Below are 27,021 nucleotides of genomic sequence, written 5' to 3'. Positions count from 1 at the left end.
CAGTCCCCCAAAGTTCTTTATCATTGAGGAAGGAGAGGCTCTTTCACAGCTCCCTTCTGTGACTGAGGTGGTGGTGCAGGCCTCTGTCGGGACCCATACAGAGTGCAAAATGCTGTCAGGTCCCTTAACTTCTACACAAGCCTTGCCTTTCAGTTTGTCAGTTGGGTCCAGAGTTGCTCAGCAGACCTCAGCTTCCAATGAGCGATCTTGCACCTGTGACGTTCATTCAAGGCATCATCCTGCATCGGATCTGCCTTACAAAGAGATAGGCGTCCGGATGTCGGGCATCATTAGGCCCAAAGGTAAAGCTGTTCCTAAGAATGGTTCTACCTCAGGTCCTATGCCTAAACCTACTGGCTCCCACCCAGCATGTTATCAGCAAGTCCTGGTCAGGTTAGCTGAGAACCTCAACTCCTTAGTTAGCGCTAGGCAACCCCAGTCTTCCCCAGGAAAAAGAAAGAAGGATTCCTCCCCAGAAGTTTTCTCTGAACCTCCTGATTTAGGTGAGGATCCTGACCAGGAGTGGTCTGTCTTTGAGGAGGAACCTTCCTTACTTCCTATGAAGATGCCTGCTTTCAGGATCTCCTCCTGAAGATGACACTCCATGCCATGAGGGAACATTTCCAGTGGGAGGCACAGGAGTACCCGCAATCTTAAAAGAGGGTTAGGGAGTTCCTTGACCTCCCAGAACACAAACCTTTGGCTATTCCTCCTGTATTGGTGGTGGTAGAGGATGTTTTTATGGACTCTTCCATGAACACAAACTCTCTATCTCCATCCTCTCGAAAACCAGACAGATTTTACAGGGTACTGTCCTACATAAATACCTCTTCAAAAAGCCCTCTGTTGACCTAGAGGTTGTCACTCCAGGTCCCAAGGGAGTAAAGTTCTAAGAACCCTTTACCTACTGACAAGGAAAGCAGGGCCCTTGATAAATTTGATAAAAAAGTCTGCACTTCCACCACCCTAGCCAAGAGGGCCTTTAACTGCTAGATGTGTAGTCCATTCTCACCTTCATTTTTACGTATGGGTTCGGAGCCGAGGGGACTCGGCCGATTTATAAACTCAAAGACTTCTGGTTGGCTCGTGGCTAAGCGGGTATCCCATAGTGTACCAGTACAAACCCCAGATCTTGTTTGCAGCATCGACAAGTTCGGTTGTGCTTCTCTTGGCTCTGGCTGAGTGTTAACTTTTTTCTTGCTTATATTGCCGAAAAGTTTGTTTGAAGTTGTAATTAGTGTAGTACAATAGTTTTTGCATTAGTATTTGTTAGTGTAGAGTTGCAAATTCTTAGGTAATTAGCTCCTTTGCACCCCTTGGTGCAAGTGTTGGCCTTGGGCCTGTTAGTGTGCTTTGTGGTGTCCTGTGTACCAGTTTAGACTTATTGTTGTGCTGATAGCTTAAGAAACGCTAGTGTTGTTCCAGTCTACAGTTTCGTAGTGCAGTTTGGTTTGGCAGTTATCCGCTAGTGTTGATTTTTTACAGTGGTGGAGTTAGTTGTTCGAAACTCCAGTTTCAGCTTCCTCTGTTAATCCTTAGCAGAGTAAGGGTTTTTCTGTGTGTGAGTTTTGCTGGTCTGTTTAAGTTAGAAGACCTAACTATCCCTTTCCTTTCTGGATTAGGTCATTTTATTTAGAGGACCTAGTCCTCGTGGTGTTTCTTCCTCCTTCAGGGCTAGGCTCGTTTAAGTTAAAGGACCTAGTCCTCCCCTTTACTTCTCTTCTCTTTCGTCTTTGTGTTATGTCTAAAGAGGTTAAGGAGCACAAGTCTTCGGGCTTCAAAAAATGCATGCAGTGCTCCCAAAAAATGTCATTGACGGATGGTCATGGTCTATGTGTCTATTGCTTAGGGGCCATCCATTTGCAAGAGACTTGCTTGTTTTGTCATGCCTTCTTCCCTAGAGTGTTACAGGAGAGGAAGAACAAGTTAATTCTAAAGGGTCTTTTAAAGCCTATCTTTGAGGAAGCCTTGTCTAGCTCTTCCTCTTCTTCCAAGTCCACTAAAGTCTAAGTCTTCGAAAAAGACCTTCTCTGACACCGGCTGGTGTCTCATAGCTACCTCCTAAAGTGGCAAAATCAGCCTCATCGGCTCCACTGCTTTCGGAGCTGACTGAGAGCAGCATTGTGGTGACAGGGTCGGTTCCTAGTTTGTCGGAGCTGACCACTGAATTTATGGAACCTGCTTTCCTCCAAGATCGAGATCGCCGACTATGTCCTCCAGGTCTTCCAGGAGCCTTTCGGAAGAAGATGTGGAGAGGGTGATCCTGAGACTGTTAAAGTCGTCTGCTCTATCTATCTAAATTGTTGTGTGCTCCAACCCAGTTGATTCTGGAGCCTGTGGAATCCGTTATAACCTCGATTGTTATTCCTCCTCCGAGCCAAGTTGGTCTGTCGGAGTCGGAGGGCTTGGTGCCATTGGTGGAACCCTCAGCTCCAGCTCCACTTGCAGTTGCTTCGGAGCCAAGTTCTGCTCCAACACTTTTGGTGTTGTCTGCTGTGTCCAGGGGCCGAAGCTCTCCAGTCGGCACCGACAGGGAAGGTTGGAATCGGTCTTCTTTGGTTCTGAGTCTCCCTCTCGGCGCTTCGGCTAGGGTGAGTTCGGACCCTGCGTCTATCTCGGAGCCGATAGCTCTGGTGCCGATGGCATCCTCAGTCTCTTCAGAGCAGGAGAGGTCATCGGAGCCAGAGAGGTTGGCAATCGAGATGATGAGGAACATGCTGTCCAGATCACCAGTTGCCACCAAGGGTACCAGCACTCTTCCCCCTAGAGCACCCACTTCTGTCATAGCCCCTACTCTCTCCCGTGACAACAAAGACCCTCAGCCTTAGGAGCCACCAGCTGGTGGCCCCCACTCTTCCATGACCTCCCTGGAATACCCTTCTGAGGAGCCCCCCAGGAAGAAGACATGCAAGAGGAAGCATGTTGACTCCCAGGATGAGTCTTCGACATCTGACACTGACCTCGAGGAGTCAGAAGGGACTCCCAAGTCGTCCTCTGATAATGTCTCCTTTGTGGACATCCTGGAGATCCTTAAGCAGAGGTGCGGTTGGCCCACTGTCAATTCTGATGAGGAGTTGGTGTACCTGAAGGCTTTTGGGTCTCAAACTTCTGCCTCTTGGATGTCTCTATCTTTTGACGAACTGATGGATTTAGTTAGTCGAAAGGTGTGGGATACTCCTGATCCCGTGGAGCCAGCCCCTAGGAGACCCAACAAGTTTCTTTCTGCTCCTACAGATAAAGAATTTTTGTCCAGAGGTGTCCCCGTAGATGCCATGGTGGTGGCGGTGGCCACTAAGAAGGAGCTTGCTGAGACTTCTTCTTTTGTCCATTCGCCAAATAAGGAGTCTCGACAGATGGACAGGTACAGGATGCTTGTCTTCAGTTGAGCAGCTTTTACTCTTCGATCGTTGAACTATCTCACTCACTTCACGAGATTGCAGAGGGATCTCCTCAAGGAGTTAGGAGATTCTGTACAGGATACATTTACTGAGGGAGTCCCTGACAAGATTTCTGCTCAGTTGTCCACCTTAAATTCTATAGTTAACTCCTCCATGCAGCTTATTTCTTATGCGACTGATGGAGCAAGTAGAGCAAGTGGGTTCAGGAGTTGCACTAAGGCGTCACTCCTGGATGCGCTTGTGTAATTTTGCGGAACCATTCAAGTCCACTTTCACCAATGCCCCATTTGATGGCTCCTCATTGTTTGGATCTAAGGTGAAGGACACACTCACTCAGTGTGAGAAAGAAGGAAAGACACTCTCTGCCATGGGAGTATGTTTTACTGTTCCCTCTAGACCATACCCTAAAGGTCAAAGGGGTGGTAAAATGTGGTTCAAGAAGTCCCAGAGGGTCTTTCCGGACACACAGGGTGAACCCTCCTTCAGAGGTAAAGGAGGAGGAAATGGGAGATGTCGTCCTAGAGGCAGGGGCGGTCCGCAATGCCAACAAGGTTGTGATTCCTTTTGGGGATGGCCTTATCAGTGCTCCAGATATGGGGCCCGACTGCATTTCTCTGGGGTCAGTTGGGGGTTGCATTTCTTTGTATCCAGAAGCCTGGCTAAGTATAACTCAAGACAAGTGGGTACAAAGAGTTGTTACCAGAGGCTATACCATACCCTTTTCCCTTCCACCATTTGTTCCCAAGAAGATCCCAGATGTACCACCCAATCTCAGGGATCAGGTAACTGTGGAGATCAACAAGTTGCGCTTAAAAAGAGTCATCCAATCCGTCCCAGCAGACCAGATAGGATCTGGAACTTACTCCAGGTTCTTTTTAGTCCCAAAACGAACAGAAGATTGGAGGCCAATATTGGACCTCAGCAGATTAAACAAATCTGTGAGGAAGGACAAGTTTCAGATGGTAACACTGCAGTCGATACTCCCTTTGTTAGGGAAAGACTATTGGATGTGCTCAATAACTCTCCAGGATGCCTACTACCATATAAAAATGAACAAGGCATCCAGGAGCCATCTACGCTTCCGGCTGGGAGCCAGTCGCTATCAGTTTCGTGTTCTGCCCTTTGGTCACACCACAGCCCACAGGGGTGTTCACCAAATGCATGGCAGTAGTGACAGCTCACCTAAGATGTCAGGGATTCCAGGTGTTTCCGTATTTGGATGACTGGCTCCTGACTGCCCCCACCAGGCATCTACTTCTCCAAAACAGGGATGCCACTATTCAACTTTGTGCTCAATTAGGGATCTCCATAAATTGGGAAAAATCTGCATTATTGCCCTCGCAATCTGTGATTTTTATAGGTGCAGAGGTAGACACAGTGAACATGACAGCTCGTCTTTGTGGATGGTCAAAGTAAAGTGGGTTCTTCAGCTCCTCGGGACTATGGCATCCACCATCCTATTAGTACTATTAGCCAGGTTGTACATGAGAATTCTCTAGTGGCTTCTGTCTTCCCAATGGTCCTTCCAATATCTTCTGCTGAATCACCCTATTCTGCTGATGGAATCATGCAAGGAGGACCTCCTTTGGTGGATAGCACCCAACCAGTTGACGGGCACCCCCTTTGTTCCTGCCCAGCCCATTGCCACTGTGACCACGGATGCCTCCCAGATCAGGTGGGGGGACATTATCTCGGCAGGTCTGTCCAAGGCACATGGCAAGAACACGAGGCTCACCTGCATATCAGTGTTCTAGAGATGAGGGTGGTGCTCCTGCCATTGCAAGCACTTCAAGACCTTCTTCCTCTAGGTACTATTGCGATACAATCTGACATGTCGGTAGTTTGGTGTATCAACAAACAGGGCGGTACCAGATCTTACCCACTCTGTCGAGAGGCCATGCGAGTTTGGGAATGGGCGATTTCTTCCCAGCACTTTCTGGTTGCAATGCACATTCCAGGGACAACCAACGTGATAGCCGACAAGCTCAGCCAGGCAATCCTACTGCCTCATGAGTGGTCTCTGAAACACGAAACAGTGGAACAGATTTTCCGCAAATGGGGACAGCCTTGCTGCGACCTTTTTGCCACTTCAGTCAATGTCAAATGCAGCAGCTAGTTTTCCCACATTCCCCCTCTGGGGGAGACACCCAGAGACGCTCTAGCTCATGACTGGCCCCTGGGTCTTCTGTATGCTTTTCCTCCATTTCCTCTCATTTCCAAAGTGATTCAGAAAGCCAGATGGCTGGGATGCAAGTTAATCCTCATTGCTCCTTACTGGCCTCGTCAGGTTTGGTTCCCCTTCCTTGAGCCTCTTCTCCTGAATGATCCTTGAATTCTGGACCCAGTTCCAGATCTGTTGACCCACATGTCAGGTTCGCTACATCCCTCAGTCCACACCCTCAAATTGACAACGTGACTGCTCCATTTCCATCCCTAGTCATGCTTCACGATGTGTCTTCCTCAGTGTCACATATTCTTATGTCCTCCCATAAACCTTACACTAGGAAACTATATGGCAGTAAATGGAAAAGATTTTCTATTTGGGCACAGAAAATGAATGTAGATCCCTACACTGCTTCGATCCCTGTGATTTTAGAATTTCTCTCCGAGCTTTTTCAGCAAGGATCTGCTGCTGCCACTATCAGAGTTCAATTGGCGGCTATTTCTCATTTCCATTTAGGGTTTCCAGATACCAATTTAATGTCTCATAAGCTGTGCAAGACCTTTTTGAAAAGAGCCACTCTGTTGAGGCCACCACTCCAAGAACCTGTGGCTTCTTGGGATTTAAATTTTGTGTTGTCCAAACTGACATCTTCCCCGTTTGAACCTTCTCACTCATCTTCATTGAAATTTTTGTCTTGGAAGACTTTGTTTTTGGTGCCCGTCACATCAGCTAGATGGGTATCAGAGTTACAAGCCTTGTCTGTTAAGCCACCTTATTTGATCTTTCATAAAGACAAGGTCTCACTGCATACTAACCCCTCCTTTGTCCCCAAAGTTTGTTCCCACGCCACCTTAAATCAATCCATAGAACTCTCAGTTTTCTTCCCTAATCACTGTAATGCAGCTGAATATCAGTTTCATCAGCTAGACGTTCATAGACAACTACGTTTTTATTTGCATCGGACCAAGGAGTTTAGGAAATCAGATCAACTATTCATTTCCTTTTCTAAATCCAGATTGTGCTTACCAGTTTCTAAAGTGACACTATCTAATTGGATTTCCAGTTGCATAGCCTTTGTCTACAATTCGGAGGGCAGACCTTTACCCTTCAAGATCAAGGCTCATTCTACCAGGTCTCTGTCTACCTCTGCAGCCTTTCAAGCCAGGGTCCCACTTTATAATATTTGTGCAGCAGCTACGTGGGCTACCCCTCACACTTTTATTACACATTACAAATTGGATTTAGCTTCCAGGGGTAGAGCATCCTTTGGCTCCATGGTGCTCAGGAGTATTTTCCAGTGAGCCACCCAAGAATAAGACGCTAGGGATGCTGTCCCATACATGAAAATGAAGGTGAGATTGGACTACACAACATAAAGAAGTTATGTACTCACCGTAACATTCCATGTTGGTAGTCCATCTCACCCTTCATTTTTACCAACCCGCCCTCCTCTCCCCATCCTGGAAGAATCTGGAGATATTAATATTTTGGTTATCTTTAGTTGGAGACCCTTTAGTACTGTTTTGTCTGTTATGGTTATTTCGTCTAGTAAGCAGCAAACAAGATCTGGGTTTGTATTAGTGCACTATGGGATACCTGCTTAGCCACAAGTCAACCAGAAGTCTTCGAGCTTATAAATCGGCCGAGTTGGAGCCGAGGATCGGCTCCAAACCCATACATAAGAAGGAAGGGTGAGATGGACTACCAACATGGAACGTTATGGTGAGTACATAACTTCTTTTTTGATATGATAAAATGAAACAAAAGGTTTTCTCCCTGGAGGACAGGAACATTTCTAAGAAACTGTTGGACCTTTGCCATTCCAGCTCCCAGGTGTCTAGACAGTCTTTACACTGTGGCTGTGATGCTATGGAGGCCTCTAGCCGAGCAGCTGGATCTGATGTCATTAAAAGGCATGCTTGGCTTAGGGAGCAGACCTTACCAGACCATGTAAAATCCAAACCTCTAAATGCACGTCTGGATAACGACTTTCTTTTTGGGCCAAAGGCTGAGGCTGTCCTAAAAAAGATGAAAGATAAAGTAAATTCTGTGCAAATTGTAAAGGACTTCCTCCAAGTTTAGCCTCTTAGGTTTAGTAGGAATTTTCCAACTAAACTCTGGTCCTTTCCCTCAATCAAAAGGCGGCCAGGGTAAACCTCGGAGAGAAAGGTCTCAAAAGCATCAGCAATCACAAAGGCTCAGGCAGTGGTCCTCATGAACCCCTGGGCAGGGGAGTTCTAGGCCACAGGGCCCTAGCAGAAAGCAGCAATGACTCTTTCATTCCTATTCCTGCCCCCCTCCCTAGAAAAGATAGAAGGAAGGCTAACCCTGTTCAAAGAAAACTTGTCCCTCATTACTTCAGACAAGTGGGTTCTGAGGGTTATCTTGGACTATTAACAAGCTCACTTTCAAAGAGCCATTAAGATACTCAGGTTACCCAGATGTTCCACAAAATCAAAGAGCAGAGGCCCCTTCAAAGATTCACAACTTGTGCTCACAGGGCTCAGTGGAACCAGTACCAGATCATCAAATAGGGAAAGGATTCTACTCCAGGTTATTCCTGGTTCCCAGAAAGGAAGGATCTTGGCATCCTATCCTAGATCTTTCCACCGTCAGTCAGTCCCTGCTGGTATCAAAGTTCAAAATGTTGACTCTTCAAAAAATTCTTCCCATGTTAGCTCCTCAGGCTTTAATGGTCACCTTAGACCTAAAAGATGATTACTTCCATATTACTGTAAAGGTGTTTTGCAGAAGTTTTCTTTGCTTTAAGACAGGTAGCAGTCACTTTTCATTCTCTGCACTATTCTTTGACTTGTCTAGTGCTCCCAGGGTCTTGTCTTCACGAAGTGTTTATCCCCTGTGGTCGTCTTGTACAGAACAAGAGGAATCCAAATTTATCCCTACCTGGACTACTCAAGCCATGAGGTAGTCAAAGCTCCACCAAGGATCTAGCCTTTACTCAGACCCTCCTCACCTCTTGGGTATTCACCATACATCTTCTCAAATCCAGCACAGACCCTTCCACCAGGATAGTTTTCCAGGGAGCTCTTCTGGATCCCTCCCTTCAAAAGGCCTTCCTTCCTGCAGAAAGGTCTCCTTCTTGGCTCAATATTTCCAAGACATTATGCAGGGACAATGCCTCTCAGCCAGAGAATTCCTCAGAGCATTAGGCTATATGGCATCTTGTATCTTCATGATCCCTCTGGCCTGACTGCACATAAGGAAGCTGCAGTTCTACCGCAAGAATCTGTGGTACCAGCACTGACAGTCCCCGGAGACAGACATTCCACTGATCCCTTGCCTCAAAGAGGAATTTTATGGTGGACACAGGCATGTGCCCAGAACCTGGGTCTCCCTTTCAGGTTCATCCCTGAGGGCCAAGCTTTAACCACAGATACTTCCAAGACAGCCTGGGGAGTTCATTTCCAACACCTTCAATCTGAGGGCAGATGGGAAGCTCAGTTCAGACACAAGCACATAAACTGGAAATAACTGATGGCAGTGCAAAAGGGCCTACTTTCAAAGATCAGTGGAAACCAGGGGTCCTGGATGTCAGAACAGACAACACCACAGTAATGTGGTGCATAAACAAATAGGGGGCACCCACTATTACCTTCTTTGTTGACTAACGATGCAGGTCTGGGAAAAAGCTCTCTCTGGGGTTGCACCTCATGGCATAGTACCTCCTAGGAACTCAAAACACTCTAACAGATCGTCTCAGCAGACACCCGATGGATCCTCATCAGTGGTATCTGCATTGAGAAACATTTCTAAGCATAGTCCACAAATGGTGTTCCCCACAGATAGACATCTTTGCCACTAAGAAAATGAAAAGATTCTGTTCCAGGAACAAACTACCCACAGGCTGGAGAACAGATGCCTTATCCTTCCTTTGGAGCCACCTGTTCCTTTATGTGTTTTCTCTCCTGCTTCTTTTTCCAAAGGTCCTCCTGAAAATCAGGGAGGATGGCCCAGGGGTCATCCTGATAGCCCTAGACTGGCTCAGGCAGCACTGGTATCCTCTGCTACTGTGTTTAACCAACAGAAAACTGTGGCATTAACCTCAGAGAGTGGAACTTCTGACTCAGGACAAGGGGAGGTTTGTGCATCCCAACCTACAGACTCTCAAACTCTCAGCCTGTATAATTCCTCAAAATACCACTCTGAGTACTTCCTAAGCAGCCAAATTCAAGACATTCTCAAAGAGGTTAGAAGGCCCAGTACTAGGAAGCCATACTCTGCTAAATGGAAAAGGTTCTGTATTTGGTGTCAGCAGCAAGGCCTGAATCCCAAATCATCCAATATATCTGCCATTTTAGATTACCTGGCTGTCCTAGTGGACAGAGGCCTATCCTTTTTTCCATCAAGATTCACACTTCTGCCATTTCAGCCCATATGCCTGTTCTTCCTCCTATCTTTTCCTACACCCTGATGAAACAGTCCTTTAGGGGAATGGTCCACATCAGATCTCCCAAGAGATTGGTCACACCTCCATTGGAACTCACTTTTGTTCTAGAAAAATTGATGATTCCCCCCCCCCCCCCCTTGAACTGGTAGCTTCTGCTGATTTCAAATTCTTAGCCTGGAAGACTGTCCTTTTACTGGCTATCACCTCAGCTAGAAGGGTCTCTGAGTTACACGCTGTCATGGCAGTGGAACCTTTTCTCATATTCCACCCAAACAGGGTATCACTTAGGACTAATCCATCTTTTCTGCCCAAGGTGGTCACAGACACATCCTTGAATCCTTTGCCCACTTTCTTCCCAAAGACTCAGAAATGGGGAGGGGGAATCCTTCACTCCTTGGATGTGCACAGACAACTTTGCTACTCTCTTGGCAGAACTAAATCTCACAGGAAATTGGACAAGATTTTTGTGTCCTTTGCCATTGGCTGTTAAGGGAAACCAGTCTCAAAACAGATTATTTCCAAGTGGATCTCCCACTATATTTCCTTTTGTTACAGCCACCGTGGCAAAAAGCCTCCTGAAACTGTTAAGGACTCACTCTACTAGGGCCACTTCTACCTCTGCTACCTTCATGAAAGGAGTTCCTACCAGACATTTTGGAAGCTGCTACCTGGTCAGCTGTGCATACCTTTACCAGATACTATCACTTATTTGTCTTCTCCACGTTTATAGAGGGATTTGCCACTGCTGTCTTGCAGGGCATCCTCTCTTCCCCATAATTGTCCTTCCACCCTCGTCTCAGTTTTGGGAATCATCCCACAAGTCAGGACTGTAACAGTGAAACATGAAGAACATAATACAGTTGTGTACAGTTATAATAAATGTAGATGTTAGAGTATATTCACTGTTGCAGTTTTTTTCCCTCACTCCTTCCTCCTTTTGCCTACAGTGTTGGTCTGCTTCTAATCTCTTCACTAACCAGAGGACTCCCTGGGTGGTCACCTTGCAGACCCCTTTTCTATCTTTGTCCCTTGCTTATGCTTCATCCTGGGGACTCCTACCTTCTAACAGGCAAGAAAAAGCTGATGCCATGGCAGTGGCTGGTTCCCTTTACACCAAAGCATACTGACATCAGGGTAAGGCTTCAACCAGCCTTGGGAGAAGTTAGATTTTTACTCTGTAGTCGGGCCGGTCAAGAGCTTCCACAGCAGAAACTCCAAGACAGGACTGCAACAGTGAGTACACTCGAACATGTACATTTATGGTAAGTGTACACAACTGTACTTTCACTTACTTGGTTAACAAAAAAAAATCTGAAAAATATAGTTGTTAAATACTAACAAATTTAGGAGTTATGGAAATAGAATGTTCTTTAGTGGGTTTAGTTAATAAAGAAGTATTTGCATAGGCAGAGGCAGTAAGATTTGAAAGAAGAGAATTCCTAAAGATTGCTAAAATGTGCATGTTTTTTAAATCATTGGGAGGTGACTTCCATACAAAACATTTAAACTTCATAGTAGTAAACCTGTGACTGTCTTGTCTGCTTTAGTGATATTCTTCCCTAGGCAGGCAGCATAGTAGTGTAACATACTTTCATGATACAGGAGATGCGGTTGCCCATTACCTAGATGGGAGTCATTTCATTTGGCAAAAAAGCATTGTCCCTCTGATTTCTACCCACTGAGGACTACTGTATTACTATTTCTTCAGTTTTTGGTTACCCCTTCCAATTCCATTGTTAAAATGGGTTTATGTTAGAAGATTGACTTTTCAGAAACTCTAACTTCATATGGTCAAACCATATGCTCGACTTTATGAAAAGTCGAACAGTGCAAAGAAAAATGTATGTTTTTTTCAGGGGGGCAGGCCTCCCTGCAACCTCCACACACCCTGCAAATTATATATATATATATATATATATATATCACCTCTGTGATTGTACTACAATGGGGAAAAGGGCAAATTCCCTGATCCCCACTATACCATGATCTCAGTACAAACACTTTGACTTTTCGGTAAGTCGATCTTATGGTCTCAGCCATATGAAGTTTGACTTAGCAAAGAGTCAGTCTTCTAATATACACTCTTAAAATAAATGATTCAGTTGCTGTGGAACTGCAACAAGAAGCAGCGTGAGCCTGATTCCCTCAGAATGTTTGCATAACACTTCTACTTGTACTGCAGACCTGTTCCAATTCCCTGCAGCTTGTACTTTAGAAAATATCTACAAGAGGTCAGAAGCTGAAAACATTAGTGTGCCTGAATAAGTGTCACACAGAAATATTGCCAGATGACATCTAGAATGCAGCTGCATCTTTACCCTCTTAAGCAATGATTGTAATCTGTTTGCCCCTGCTGAGCAGAACTGTGAATAAAAGTATTCACAGTCTGCAGCCACGTTCATTTCAGCGTTTCCTTTGCTATTCCCTTCAGACTGTAATCCTCAGTATGCTATCAAACTCATCTGGATGGGACAGAATTTGCACAATTGCTTTATATTCTTCATTCTAGTTTTTGCAAAGAAAAACGTTCAGAATCTGTGCTTTTACTCGGTGGTTTTATAGGGAGTGTGCTAACCATATTCATGCCTACCTTACTTATCCTACCCCTGTCTCAGGCACCTGTTTAAAAATATCAAAAGAGAAATTACAGTAGTTACTCACTTCTTCCTGAATAGTTGATGTGCATGTATCTCTTATGTACAACAGATGTTTGCAGTTACAAAGGAAACAATTACCTATTATGTGTACATGTCTGTATATGAAATGAATTATATGTATAATACGTGTGTGTGTGTGTGTGTGTGTGTGTGTGTGTGTGTGTGTGTGTGTGTGTGTGTGTGTGTGTGTGTAGATATTTAATTTCTGTTACCTTTGGACTCTTTAATTACAGCCAAACCCTCCTCCACTCATTGACAACATGTCCATAACGGGTCTATATCAGTTAATCGAAAGTTTAATTGAGCTAATCGCTATTTGTCGAACTGACTTAAGCAAAAGCTCAATTAAGCGAATGATCATCTAAGAAAATTTTTTCCCAGGGAAAGGACATAGATGGCCATCATCAGGAATTTGCCCTTTTCCACAATGTAGTATGATCTTGGATTTGGTATATTTAGTTGGGGGGTATGTGGGGGCGAAGCCCCCCACTTTGCAGAGTTTTAAATTTTGTTTTGTTTGTTATGGTCGGTGGGTGGGCAACTAGTTTTTTTTTTCCCCTAAGAAGGTTTTTGTCTTAAACAATCGTTTGCTCAATTAAGTTTTTTTTAAATGATACAGACTTGTCCATAACTGCTGTGCAGACATAAGTGTGTTTACATACCAGTTAAAAAGGCCTTTTTCAGAACCTAGGTAGTACAAATATTTCCATACCTGGATGATCTTCTTATCCAGGTCTCCACCAAGGACACCTTATGACACCACCTCAGTTAAATAATTTGCTTCTGGAAAATCTGTGCTTCACCGTCAACCTAAAGAAGTCTTCTCTGATCCCATCATAGTGTCTAGTCTTCTTGGGTTGCAGACTGAATACTTTCTCAACGACAGCCTTCCTCCCCCAGGAGAACATTCTATTACTATCTACTTCCAGTCCTTGCTTCCCCTGGGTTCAACATCAGTCTCAGCAAGAGAAATAATAGAAGCTCTGTGCTACATCTCAGCCCCAGTAAATATGGTGCCCTTTGCCAGACTACACACGAGAAAGACTTGAGTAGTACCGGAAGTCCATTTGATCTCAGCAGCGTCACCCAATGGACTTCCAGAATCCCTCTCTTTCCTTTTCTGAAGAAAGTGTTAACTTGGTGGGTTTCTCAAGTCCAACTTAACCCAGGACTACCTTTTTGTCCAGCTACACCTACGCAAGGCATCCACACATAGCATCTGTGGCTTGGAGTGCATGGACAGGTCACACAGGTGTTCAAGGCCAGTGGTCCCCCAAAAAGATAAGGGAATACATCATTATCAAGAAAATGAAGATCCTTATTCAAGCCCTTCAGGTGTCTACACACATCTGGAACCCAAGGATTTTCACAGACAACACTGCAGTCATGTGGTAGATCAGCAAATGGGGGGGACCAAGTCCATCCACCTACATAGTTCACAGAAGGGATATTACTCAAATAGATTTGCTAGCCCCCTCTCAAAATAGGCAGCACAAGCTGTTCTGCTTCAGGATCCCTAGTCCTCAGGTCTGGAAAGTGGATGCCTTATCCCTCTGTTGGGGTGGCAGAATTCCTCTCTGCCTCCCCCAAGTCCCAAACATCATGTGAAAATCCAAAAGGACAAACCAGAAATCTTGCTAGTGACTCCCTTTAGGCCCAAGCAGCATTGGTACCCCCTTCCCCCACCTATTCGAGGTTCATAGCTTCAAGTTATCCCACAAAATGGACTTACACAGAAAAGGAGCTTTCTTATACACCCCAACCTGAAAGCAATTAACCTTGCTATTTGGGTGATAGAATTTTAATCCCTTTCAGGTACCTGCTTTCAGACTATGTGTTCCAGGTGCCCCAGGATGTAAGAAAACCTACCACTAGAACAGCTTACTTTTCCAAGAGGGAAAGATACTTCGTCTGGTGTCTCAGGAAGAATAAGGATCCCTTCCAGGTGGAAATTCCACTTAATCTATTGTACTTTTGAAAGTTAAAAGTGGACTGGCCTATTCATCCATTAAGGCACACCTGTCTGCTATTTCTGCCTACATTCCTTTAAATCCTCTGTTGCTTTCTGGAATTGAAGACAACAGTTTTTTAAAAGGTGTCCTTCACCTGAACCCTCCTAGGAGGCCTGTTACAGTTTTTTAAAAGGTGTCCTTCACCTGAACCCTCCTAGGAGGCCTGTTCTGCCCCTTGGGATCTGAACTTTGGCCTGGAACACCTTACTTTTCCCACCTTTTGAACCAGCAGCCACTGCCTCATTAAAATTCTGTACCTGGAAAATGGTTTTCTGGTTGCCCTTACCTCTACAAGAAGAGATTCAGAACTTCAACCCCTTATGGTAAGCCGTATTCTATATGGATAGGATCTCCTTAAGAGTTAACCCCTCTTTTATGCTAAAAGTAGTAAATGAACTGTCTCTCAACGAGACCATCATTTTCCTACTTTCTTTCCTCACCCACAAAACAAGTGTGAAAAACTCCTCCTGCCTGAATATGCACAGGCAGCTAAGATTCTTCTTGGACAGGACTAACATTTTCAGGAAAACATACCAACTTTTTAAGCTGGGTAACTGTGTCTCCAAACAGGCTTTCTCCAACTGGATCACTAAAGTCATCATTTTCTTTTGCTCCTTACATGGCAAATCCTTGTCTTCACCCATGAACGCCCATCCCACCAGAGCAGTTCCTCATCTGGAGCCTTCTTCAAAGGCATTAACTTCAGATCTGTTCTGGATGCAGCCACCTGGTCATCATATTGCAATCTTTACTAGACGCTACAAAATGGATACGTTTTCCAAATCTAGAAACGAATTTGCTATATCTGTCCTATTTAGACTGTCTCCAGCCTATCTGCTGTAGCTTTGGAAATCACCCATCAATATTGGAATACTGCAGCAGTGATCCAAGGAAGGATATAGTACAGTTGTGTAAGAACCTAACATAACAGTAGATGTCCTACTGATGTACTGTTGCAATTTTGCATCCCGCTCTTCAGTCCCCTTTTCTTTCAGCCATGTTTGGCCCCTATATACTTTGTGGATTGAGGGGGGGAACAGTTCCCTTCTTTTCCTATTAGCTGGACTACTACTTTATTTCTGCTACTTAGGCTTCTCAAGGGTCGCCTGGCTTGTGTTCATGCGTCCACTTATGTACCCCTGCACTCATGGGCTGAGGTCATATATCGGACAGGTGGAGCATCAGGAAGGCTTTGGCTTGGGTATGCCAGCCAGACCTCAGTTTACCTTGGGCAGGATAACCCATCAATATTGAAATGCTGCAGAAGTGACCAGTAGGGTATCTACTGTTATGGTAAGTTCTTGCACAACTGCACTTTCTGCCAGTTGGCTTTCTGCGGAGTCAGCAACACAATGCTACTGTTGTTGAAGATTGGCAGTAATTGGAAAGAAGTTATAATGGCCTACAGAATGGTATTTGATTTACTGTTAAGTGGAAGTTGAGAAGAAAAGTATTCAGAAATGCTGAGGCTGTTATTTTGTGTGTGGTGGTGGGCTGGATGTTTGAAAAACACGTTTAATGTTTTGCATTAACACACAAAGCTGATAACACTTGATAACTTAGTTATTTTTATGTCTATAAAATGTCTATTGTATTCACCTGTTAGGAAGGGTCTGTTTGAAACATTTAGACATCGTTCTTGTTCTGTACATTACATAAGCTCATTTTGGTAGCTGAGGAGCTGTCAGCACTTAACGTGACATTACTGCACTGGTATGATCCTTACCTAACCATGAATTGCTTATTTAATTGTATGTTGATTCTTCAAGCATTTTTGGTGACCCCCACTCCAGAGCTTTAAACATCATTGCTTACTTTACTGAAATTAAAAGTTCTGCTGCCTACTTAGAAAAAAAATTGCTGAAAGCCTGATCATACTTGCATATGTTGTACGTAAGATATAAGGTACAAGTGTGAAATAACTCTTTTATTTACTTTGTGAAAAACAGATGTATATGAATGTTTTTATTAAACTAAGTAGCTCTATTTATTAAATATCTAAGAAAAGGATATTTATTTTTTTTTGTCATCACACATTTTAATATTTTATATAATTTTACTACACTTGAAAGATGATTTTCTGTTTATCTTGCTTCATTTGAAAAGTTTTCCCCTTGTTTGATTTCATTGATGGTTTTTGTGCCATGGTGGAGCTAGATATCATCCCTACATTACTACATATTTAAAATTCCAGAAAACATTGTATTTTCTTGAGGATTATCTCCTCCTGCGTTTTGCATGAGATTACTCGTACTGGTAAAATAATTAAGCAAGCACGGAAGTTAATTTTTGTTAATTCTTTGCTCATAGAACTGTTGGCTGCTTTGTTTCCCACTGCCCTGGTTTCTACAGTTCTTGATAAATGATAATGTTATGTCTCAGGACATAGGACACTATAACACTCAAGATGGCTATTTCAGCTTGGCTCCCTGGTGCAAAGGGACTGAAATCTGACTGTGGCCAGGACATAGGATGTTGTACTACCTAAAATGGCTATTTCAGCTTGGATACCTAGTACAGAGGTACTGAAATCTGAATGTGACCTAGGCAGCTGGGGTTTAACTAGTGGCCCTGGCATTGGAGGAGCCTGGGAGGGGGAGTAGAGGGGCATGGCTGTTTGCCTCTGCCAGGAGGCTGATGAGAGAGGCATGCACTCTGAGTACACAGAATGGTGTGATTTCCCTGGAGGAGACTGGGAAAGTCACTGTTTATGCTTCAGGAGGAGGGACAGAGCTTTGTAGAGGAACACCCGTTATGGAAGTGAGGGTCTGACTTCTGCACTCAGCCCATTGCATATCCTCTCCCAGGTGATTTGCCAGCTGGATGCTGGGACTAGAGCATAAAACAGAAGAAGCTTGAACTATCCCTAATAGTTGTCTAAATGGTGTCCTCTCCCAGTTGATTCTGTTTGAGCAATGCTGCATTTGTCCTTTTATTGTCATCTGCAATATCTAGATTTCTGACTTCTTTATTAATAGATGATTATGATTACTACATTTTCAATTTTTTTTGTTTCCCACACAGTGTGGAGTTGCTGATGGAGAAGGATTTTTAAGCCTTTTTCAAGTAAACCAAGCTACTTCAAATCCAAAGCCTTACATGGTGAGCACTTTAAAACATATATTGAAAAACTGCTGTGTAGAAGCAAGCTTACAAGTTACATTATTTCATTTTGTAATGAAGCTTCAGACTGATCATGACTGTTGTGAAGCTTATAGAGTCTCTGTCAGGAATTTTTTAAGTCATAAATGTTAATCATATATACTTTCAGATGAGTACTGAAGTCCAGTCACATAATTTAACATGCCAATTAAAAATAAACATTATAAACATTGAAACGTTTTAGACTAAAATTAAATCCAAGCCAGTGCCTTTTTTTTTTCTTGTAATTGATTTTAAATGAATAAACAGGTAATAAAACATAAAAACAAAATTCATCAGCCAAATAACTATTTACAAAAGGCACCTATTATATAAATAACAACTAATACATTTCCAATAACTGACAGTTTAACAGTTCCTTTAGTTTCATGCAAGAATTGTATGTGGATGTAATTCTTATAGACCTTGATTTGATAGTCATCAGTTCCAAATGACATACTTCATTCATAATGTTGGAAAATTCATTGAAAGAGGGAGAAGAATCACTTTTCCAATTTCTTGTTATGATTTTTCTTGCAGTTGATAGAGTGCTCCATAAAATTGGGTATTTTAGTTTCATAACCCATTTAGGTACAGGAGCGTTAAATAAAACCAATGATTTGGTTAAAGAAAAGTTATCCAAGAAAAAAAGACTGTAAAACAATATTCATTTCCTCCCAGTAAGCTTTAAGCATGACACAATCAAAAACATGCGCTGCCAGTCAGTTTTGAGATCTAGTATACATGTCCAACAAACTGTTTTAGTCCTGGACTTTAATTCATTTCTGTGAAAAGTAAGAAAAAAAAGATGTCTGAAGAAACTTCTAAGAGAAAATTCTCCATTTAAGAGAGCTGGTAGTCTGTTTAGAAGATAATAAAATGAGCTTTTTTATCTTCCTCATGTGGAGAATCATTATGTATTTGTTTAAAATAGGACCAATAGCTTTCTTTAATATATTCTTGTTCTGTTCTAATCACTTTATATATTTTGATAGAAGTCCTTTACCAGATATTTCCTGTTGTACTAAGAGATATAGTAAATCAATTAATTTGGGAATAGAACTTCTTGTTTTTGGTTGCATAACATTTTCTATTTTCCATACATTTTCTGAAGTTTTGTACACACAACCGCATATCTTTATCTAAATTAAACTTATTTAATGTATATTGGTGAGTAGCCACCATTCCTTTATCCATCAATTGAGCCCAATATACTAAATTATTCACTTTAAAGGTACTCATAGTCTGTGAATTTTAAGTGGAAATATTATTTTGAGGAAAAAGCTATTGGAAACATAAAAAAACATGCTTTGTACATCAGATTTCTGTAAATAAAAATTCTTAAACTATTAATTATAATAGTAATGTAAGAAAAATTAATATTTAGATTTACATTATTAAAGAAGTATTTTTAATAACCAAAACAGGGAGTCATCCAAAAGTAAACAAGAATGTGAGAATATGGGATAATTTATTAGAGAATATAGGCTATCTTGGAAATCGTTCAATTTAGCTGAACAAGAATTGTTAGCCCATAGAGCAATTGTTTTAATAACAGAAGACAGATAATACAATTTTAGATCTGGCAAACCCATACTCCCTATAGACCAGTTTCTTCTGTGGTGGTTTAAAGCTATTCAAGGTTTATTTGGGTGCCATAGAAATTTTAAAATTAAACAATAAAATTATTTTATACAACTTTTAAGGGGAGGGAGAGATAATGATTGAATACAATACGCAATTTTTGGCAAGATAATCATTTTGATCAATAGGAGTCTCTCATCCATTGTAAAAAAGAGATTATTCCATTTATTTATAAGGTGTTTTTTAAACTGTTGTCAAAATTGATGGATATTTTATTAATGTTATCTGAAATAGTTGTACCTAAATAATTTAACTTGTTGTCTTGAACAATATACTTACTAAATTTACTTTCTATAACATTTAAATTATAACTTATTGGTAGGATGTTTGTTTTATTTTCATTAAAGAGGAGGCCAGATTTTTTTCTGAAAGGATTCCATGAGTTTGAAAATGACAGGTAGTAAGTTATTACAATCCTTTAGAGTCAATAAAATATCATCTGCAAATGATTGGCTTTTAGATGTTAAATTAGTACCTAAATAAAGTGCCTTGATATATGGTGAATGAGAAAAAAGAATCCTTGTTTAGTTGCTTAGAAAAATGTTAATTGATTTTGAGGTATATGAACCTATTTTCACATATGCATAAGAATTCTCATAAATTAATTTAATAAGATGAATAGAATTACTAGAAAATTTACTTTCCTCTAAAACCAAAGAGATAATTCCAGTTTACTTCGTCAAAGGTTATGTCAGTATCCAAACATAATAATAACTTTTCATTTGTTTTATTTTCAGAATCAATTAAAGTTAATATATTTTTAATATTTTTATAAGAATTCCTGTTCAAAATGAAGCCACTTTAATCATCATTAATTAAGGATGGAAGAAATTGCTGTGGCCTGTTAGCATATATAGCCATACGTAGTTTAGGGTCTGTATTTAGTAAAGAAATTGGTCTATAGGAAGACCATTTAGCTGAATCCTTATTTGGTTTTAAAATTGGAGATGTAATAGTGTAACTCCAAGAAGGAGGGACACTTTTTAGTTCTTTAACTTAAAAACTGTAAATAGTATGGCTAGTGTGTCATTCTGCAATAACTTGTGAAGTTGTGGAATCATACCATCATTGATTGAAGCCTTATTTGGTTTTAATTTATTAATTTGAGCCTTTAATTCAGAAAATGAAATAGGTTTATTAATTATTTTCATTTGATTGTCAGTTTATTTTTAATACACAACAAAAGCAAAATCCAAAGGTGGCAGCTCAGTAGGGATAACGGTCCCCAAAGGATGTGAAAATATGGCAATAAAACAAACAAAATACTAAAAGTCATCCACGGGACCACCACGGCACTCTGGTTACAAATACCAGTCTCAGCAATTGCAAATCCATAAATTACTTAGCGAAACAATAAGCGTAACTTTGGCTTAGGCAAATATAATTTTATTGTGCACAGTAAGCGCTTTCACCACTAGGGCTTCATCAGACTTTATAAAACAGTAGAAAGCACAATTTTAAATACCCTTATGCTCATTAAAATTCATTACATCATTTCCTGCAAAATGATTAGTAAAATAACATTTAAAGCAAAATACTTAAACATCAATAACAAACCTAAAATATATAGAGTGCATAAAACTCTGATTCGATGTAGATACATAAATATAATATCCAATTCATTATATATGAGAGATCCATCATCTCAAATATTACTACAGACTAAATATATACACATTATAATTAAAATATATACAAACTTTGGTTGTTTTAGATTTCCTATACAAGTATAAAAAATAATAAAATTAAATAATCTATAAATTATCACAATATAATATAAAATCACAGCTCCTTCATGTATTTTTATATATACTTGCAACCTTCTATTACGTAAAATGGGTTTTAAAGGAATTTTATCATTAATACCAGGTGGTCTATCAGCTCTAAGTTTGATAATCCATTTAATTTCAACACATTCTGTGTAATTACAAATGTCACCTCCACGAACATTAGGACTGATGACCTGTAACACTGAGAACTTAAACTGATGGGAAGAGTCAGTATTGAGAAAATTCCTACAAATCTTTTAAATTAGTTATATAAGCACAGAAACGTTTTATAGGAATATTATTTTTACTTTTTAAGGGAAGGTCAAAAGTTATAACATTATGGTCAGAAAGTGGCAAGATATCACTTTACCTTATCTAACCTATTGACTAAATCATTTGAAATAAGAACTCTATCAAGCCTAGCCTGGGTACCATGTTTATGACAGTAATGAATAAACAAAAGAGAACTTGGGTCTAAGAAATCAAATATGTCAATGATAATCATTAAATCTATAAATTGTAGTAATTCTTTAGCTGGTACAGCAATTTTCCTTTTTTTAGTAGCATTAGTATCTTCCTCTTTTAAAATACAGTTAAAATCACTAGCTAGTATAATGCTGCCCTTTGAAGTCTGAACAACAAAGTCTAATTGTTTAACAATCTTAACCTCTATCCCATGAATCCAGTATAAATTGATAAGGGTGTATAATTTCCTGTTAATTTCTAGTGTTACTGAGCAAAATAGCCCTTTAGCATCCTTATAAGAATTAATAATCTTAGACACAGGTAAAATATTTCTCCATAAAATGGCCAAACCTCTTTTTTCTGATTATGATGAGAACTGTTTAACACCGTATATGATTTAATATTAAGCTTATCCAAGTCATTTTGTAATAAATGGGTCTGTTGAAGAAATACAATCTGAGCATTAAAATGTTGAAATTACCTCTTTTGCAGCCATTATTTAAACCATTAATGTTCAAAGAGATGCATTTTATATAAAGCATTAACAGTATCTTATATAATTAAAAAATGTCATAACTACTACATAAAAATGATATTTTACTACAGGCATATATACATCCAGGGTTAAATAATTATGTGTGCATCAAGCCAGAACTTGATGCTCACCCTTGTAAATAAATTAATTGTTAAAATATTAATTGAATGATTTAATTATATGCTTCTTAATTGATTTTATTTAATTGATTGTTGAAATTTTGAATATAAAATGGGTGAATGCTTACTATATTGTATTAAGGACTTGAAAAAGCGTAGGTGTTCTACGTGAAAGCGCTTGTCTGTATTAAATTTGTTTTACAGTTGTGGTGGTCATCTGGAATTTTTTTCTGCATAGTTACTGTTTGTTCATAGAAGACCTTCAGGCTTTTGTTGGTACTTTTTTCTTGTAAAAAATTATATTTTAGAATAATTTTACAAATCATGAACTGTATAAGTAACATTGTGAAAAACTTGAAATTCTAAATATTCAGTTTGTAAATAAAAACAGAAATAATAGACACCCAAAAAGAATTAGACATAAAGTTAAAAAAATTCAAACCCTCCATGGAGTATGAAACTCCTTGTTTGTACAGCATAGATGAACAAACAATCCCACCCATCAAACGGAAGAATGCAAAGTTACATCCTCTCTGCTGTTATGAAACATTTGGTAATTTTAAATAACAATGTAGACAAAAAAAAAAATCAGCCCTGACTCAAGTTTCTTCAAAAAACAGAAGATTGAAAGAAGGGTAAGCTTCAATCAGAAATAACTAACAGTCTATAATAACAATCATAAATAGCATTTAATGTTATAAAACTAAATTTATAAACCCAGAGTAAATACTCCTAATAGCCATATAATCATGAGTACAATGTTAAAAAATGCAAAATGCAATTAGGATCAAGAAATAATTATGAATATATAAATTTACTTCATATCTCATTAAAAAAGATAATAAATTAATGTAAATATTATGACTTATTTATGACCTTCTTTCTTTATGTAAATAGTAGTCACAATATAATATGCAATCTAATAAACTTCTAATGTATGGGAGAATATGAAAAAAGGGTACTATGAACAGAATATTTTAGATAAAGAACCAGTTGTGTATATATTCACATAACTAAATAGCCCTTAGCTTATGGTAAATGGACGTACTATGACATATAAATTGTGATAAATTTTAATGCAATCAATATAAATAATTCCCAAAAAAGCTTAGAATATCTAAAGATTAGTGACACCCCGTAAGAGTGCCAAGATGAAAGTTGAAGAATCATCATCTTCTTCCTTCAGCTTTTCCCGGTTTAGGGGTCACCACAGCAGATCACCTGTCCACTCGTGATTGGCAGTGGAGTTTTACGGTGTTGAGTTGCCAGCCTGGCGCCCAACCCTCCACAGAAGGCACACACACATGCATGCACTCATGCCTAGGGCCAATTTAGAGTGTCCAATCCACCTACAGCATGTCTTTGGGGTGTGGTAGGAAACCGGACCACCCGGAAGAAACCCACATGACCACAGAAAGGACATGTAGACTCCACACAGAAGGCACCCCAGCCGAGGATTGAACTGGAGAACCTCTTGCTGTGAGGCAGCAACGCTAACCACTGCGCCACTGTCACCGCCCTATGAAAGTTGAAGAATATGACTAAAAATTAAAAAAGTCATTTATGGGACTCTAGAAGTCTAAAGTACTAGTATATCTGCTTAGATAATACCCAACAACTGAGCAGAAGGGTATTTTGTGTATTATAAGAGACAGTTCCCTGAATATGTTATGTGATATAACATTGAAAAACATATGAGCATTACTGCTACCCAACAGTTGTCTAGCCAGAAGTATTTATAGATTTCTAGAGTGATAATCAATCATTCTCTGGTATCATGACACATTAAATCAAAGCATTAACCTGTAAAGTTACAACCAGCTAAATTTCCCTTGAAGCACGTACATTTTTTAAATCTGTTTCCATATAGTGCAAACAGTGCAAGCAATATTTTTGTTATATGAAGTGTTTTAAACACAACAATGAGAGGAAAAAAGCATTATCTGCCCCATTTAGTACACATCCAAAATCCTTACATACTAATGTGTCCAAAATATACTGGCTGTAGTGTTCTATATCACTGCATTCAATAAAAATCAATAATTGTAAAATAAATCAAAGTTTATAGTATCAGGCAATTTTCATTTAGTCTAATGTATTTTAACTTTAATCACTAAGTATGGAAATTCCATTAGTTGTTTTAACCTTAACTGGGAAATATTCATTTTTATACCTTTTGCATATCCATAAAATAGGGTGCACACATTGACATCTAGTGTTGTTATTAAAAACTGCTACTAAGAACGCTGCCATGGCAATCAAAATACTCGGTACCTCTCAACCATCCAAAGCTGCTGAACTCCTACACAAGATCTGAATCTCCCAAATACAAATTCCCACTACAGGAATACTTCCATAAGTAAAAAGTCGCAAAGTTCAAGCCTTGTGAAAGAACAAGGTCAGTCCACACAGAGACAAAGATACCCACAGCAAAAACGTCATGTGCACTCGGCGAGAAACTCAAACCCTGTAGCTTGACAAGATCGCTGTATATCCTTATCAGAATTGTTCGTGGAACTCACAGACCATCACAAACAGCCACAATGAGAGACATGACAAAGCAGAAGCTTAAAAAGCACATAACACACACCAATCCCGTTTTCTACCCAAATCAAGACCAACACTCAAAACAAATAATGCCCCGCACAAGGGCACAACAGTCGAAACAACTGCCACAATGGAAACGTCCATTCAGACGACACACACATCAAGCACAAATTCTCACATCCAGCCCATCAAATCTCCCAAAGCTCTACAAAACAAACAAAAGCTGCCAGCAGACACCAGATCCACAGGGCCATCCCAACACCTGCATCACAAGTCCAACTACAACAAATGAAAGCAATCGACCACATCTATCCAAGCCATCTCTGAACAAAGCTAGAACCAAGGCAAAGAGAGACAAGACAGGCATAACAATCCTAACCACATTTACGTGAAAGATCCTGAAAAATATTAAATGTATGCCCAAGAATTAACAGAGAAAAGAAATTAAAGGTATAGTAGATTATAAAGGTGTAGACATTGCAGAAAAATGTAGTACTAATAAAGTAGAAACAAATATACAATGTGCAACATAGCATTATTAACAAAAATCAAAATATTAATAATAAAAATATATATATAATTCATTTTCTAAAGGAAAACACGGATTTTACATATGCAACCTAACATGGTATGAGAATATTTTCTACTAATAAACATATTCACTTGTTTAGTATAAGTGATTATTCTAAAAATTAATGAAATGATAATAGCTAACTGGTACTAAACTACCATATGAAATTGTGATATAATTAATGAGTTAGACATAAATAATTTGCCTTACTGCAGGAAGATCTGGATTTCCCCTTATAATATCACACAAATCTATATGAATGTAGAATTGAATGTATGAGAAGCTGACAAAAAGTGAAGGTTAATATATTAACATTAAACAAAAAATTAGTTTTTTCTTTTTTTTATTTGTCTTCCACCCAGAGCTCTTGGCTTGTCTTTTAAGGAAAGAGTCAGTCCAATCCATGTCTTCATTTTGTTCAAGAATGTTATTGACCTTTAAAAAAGAAACAACTGCATTCAAATCTTCAAAGATTTTTGTTTCATCTGGAAGAATGAAACAGTTCAGTCAGCTGGAAATAAGTGAACTTTAATTTGTTTTTCGTTAGTTTTCTATTTAAGGGAAGAAAATATTTCCTTTTGAAAATAACTGTAGTGGAATAGTCATTATCAAAATGAATAATCCTGTCATCAGTTTTGACAGGAGATTTAGCTCAGACAGTTTTGAGAATTAATTTGTTGCCCTGTGGGAGAGACATCTGAAAATTCTAGATCTTGAAGTTGATTTATTTTTTAATGAAGGGGAAGAAGATAGGGACCAATGTGCTCTCTTGATGCCAAAAGACATTGCCTCAGGTAAATCCAGTACTTTGGGAAGCCAGGATGATAAGAAATTTGTCATGTTGTTACCTTCTATTTTCTAGGGAAGACCAAATGTTCTGATATTATTTCTACATGATCAAATTTCAAGGTCATCAGCTTTATTAAGAAGAGATGTGTTTTGCTTTAGTAAGAATTCTGTTATGTTTGTCTTTCATCAGTCTCCCTTCAATATCATTTATGGGTTTTTTGTTGTTGTAAAGCTTTGTGTATTTGGTCCATTTGCTTAGTGCATTTGTCTTTGAAATTATCCAGTTTAGTATCTGTTCTGTCCATCTTCAATGACAGTTCCAGGATATTACTGAGGAGAGACTGCAGTTCTTTTTTTAAAAGAAGAGTCCTGAGAGCTGGTTTTAAGATGTCTCATCTCAAAGTTATTAGTAAAGAAAATTTCCAGAACTGTATTTGACAGGAAAATGTAAGAATTTCAAAAACCTTTCTTGATACTGTTTTAGATAGTACTTAAATGTATCAGAATCTTTGTTAATAAGGCTTGTAAGTTAGTTTTATTTTCAAATTTCCAGTCAAAGAATTATAAAAAAAAGCAGAGCAGGAGAGATCTGCTGCTATCCTGTCAGCTTCCTACCCATGCCCCCACCAATCCAGTGCATTCTTGAATAATTATATAGTAGTGTAGGCACATTTTGGAATGGTTTTAGATTTTATTTCACTTTGTGAAGAGCATGATGCATTTTTCTTGCTCTGAGGATGTAAAATAGCTTAGCCTTGTAGATAATCTTGTTACTTAGCTGGATTACCCATTGTAAATTTAT

General features: G+C 39.8%; 1 protein-coding gene across 1 annotated transcript in view; it reads left to right on the top strand.

Moving 5' to 3' along the window:
• DMXL2 (Dmx like 2) overlaps positions 1-27,021 on the top strand; it is a 1,902,820-nt gene that overhangs the window by 1,773,541 nt on the left and 102,258 nt on the right. Inside the window, exon 45 of the mRNA XM_044076363.1 lies at positions 17,664-17,741. Coding sequence (XP_043932298.1) covers positions 17,664-17,741 — 78 coding nt within the window. The remainder of the gene's footprint in view (positions 1-17,663; positions 17,742-27,021) is intronic.

This window comes from Protopterus annectens, chromosome 7.part0 (assembly GCF_019279795.1).
Source record: "Protopterus annectens isolate FY-2018-M chromosome 7.part0, PAN1.0, whole genome shotgun sequence".
Classification (NCBI taxonomy): domain Eukaryota; kingdom Metazoa; phylum Chordata; order Ceratodontiformes; family Protopteridae; genus Protopterus; species Protopterus annectens.
This window is presented reverse-complemented; position numbering and strand designations above follow the sequence as displayed.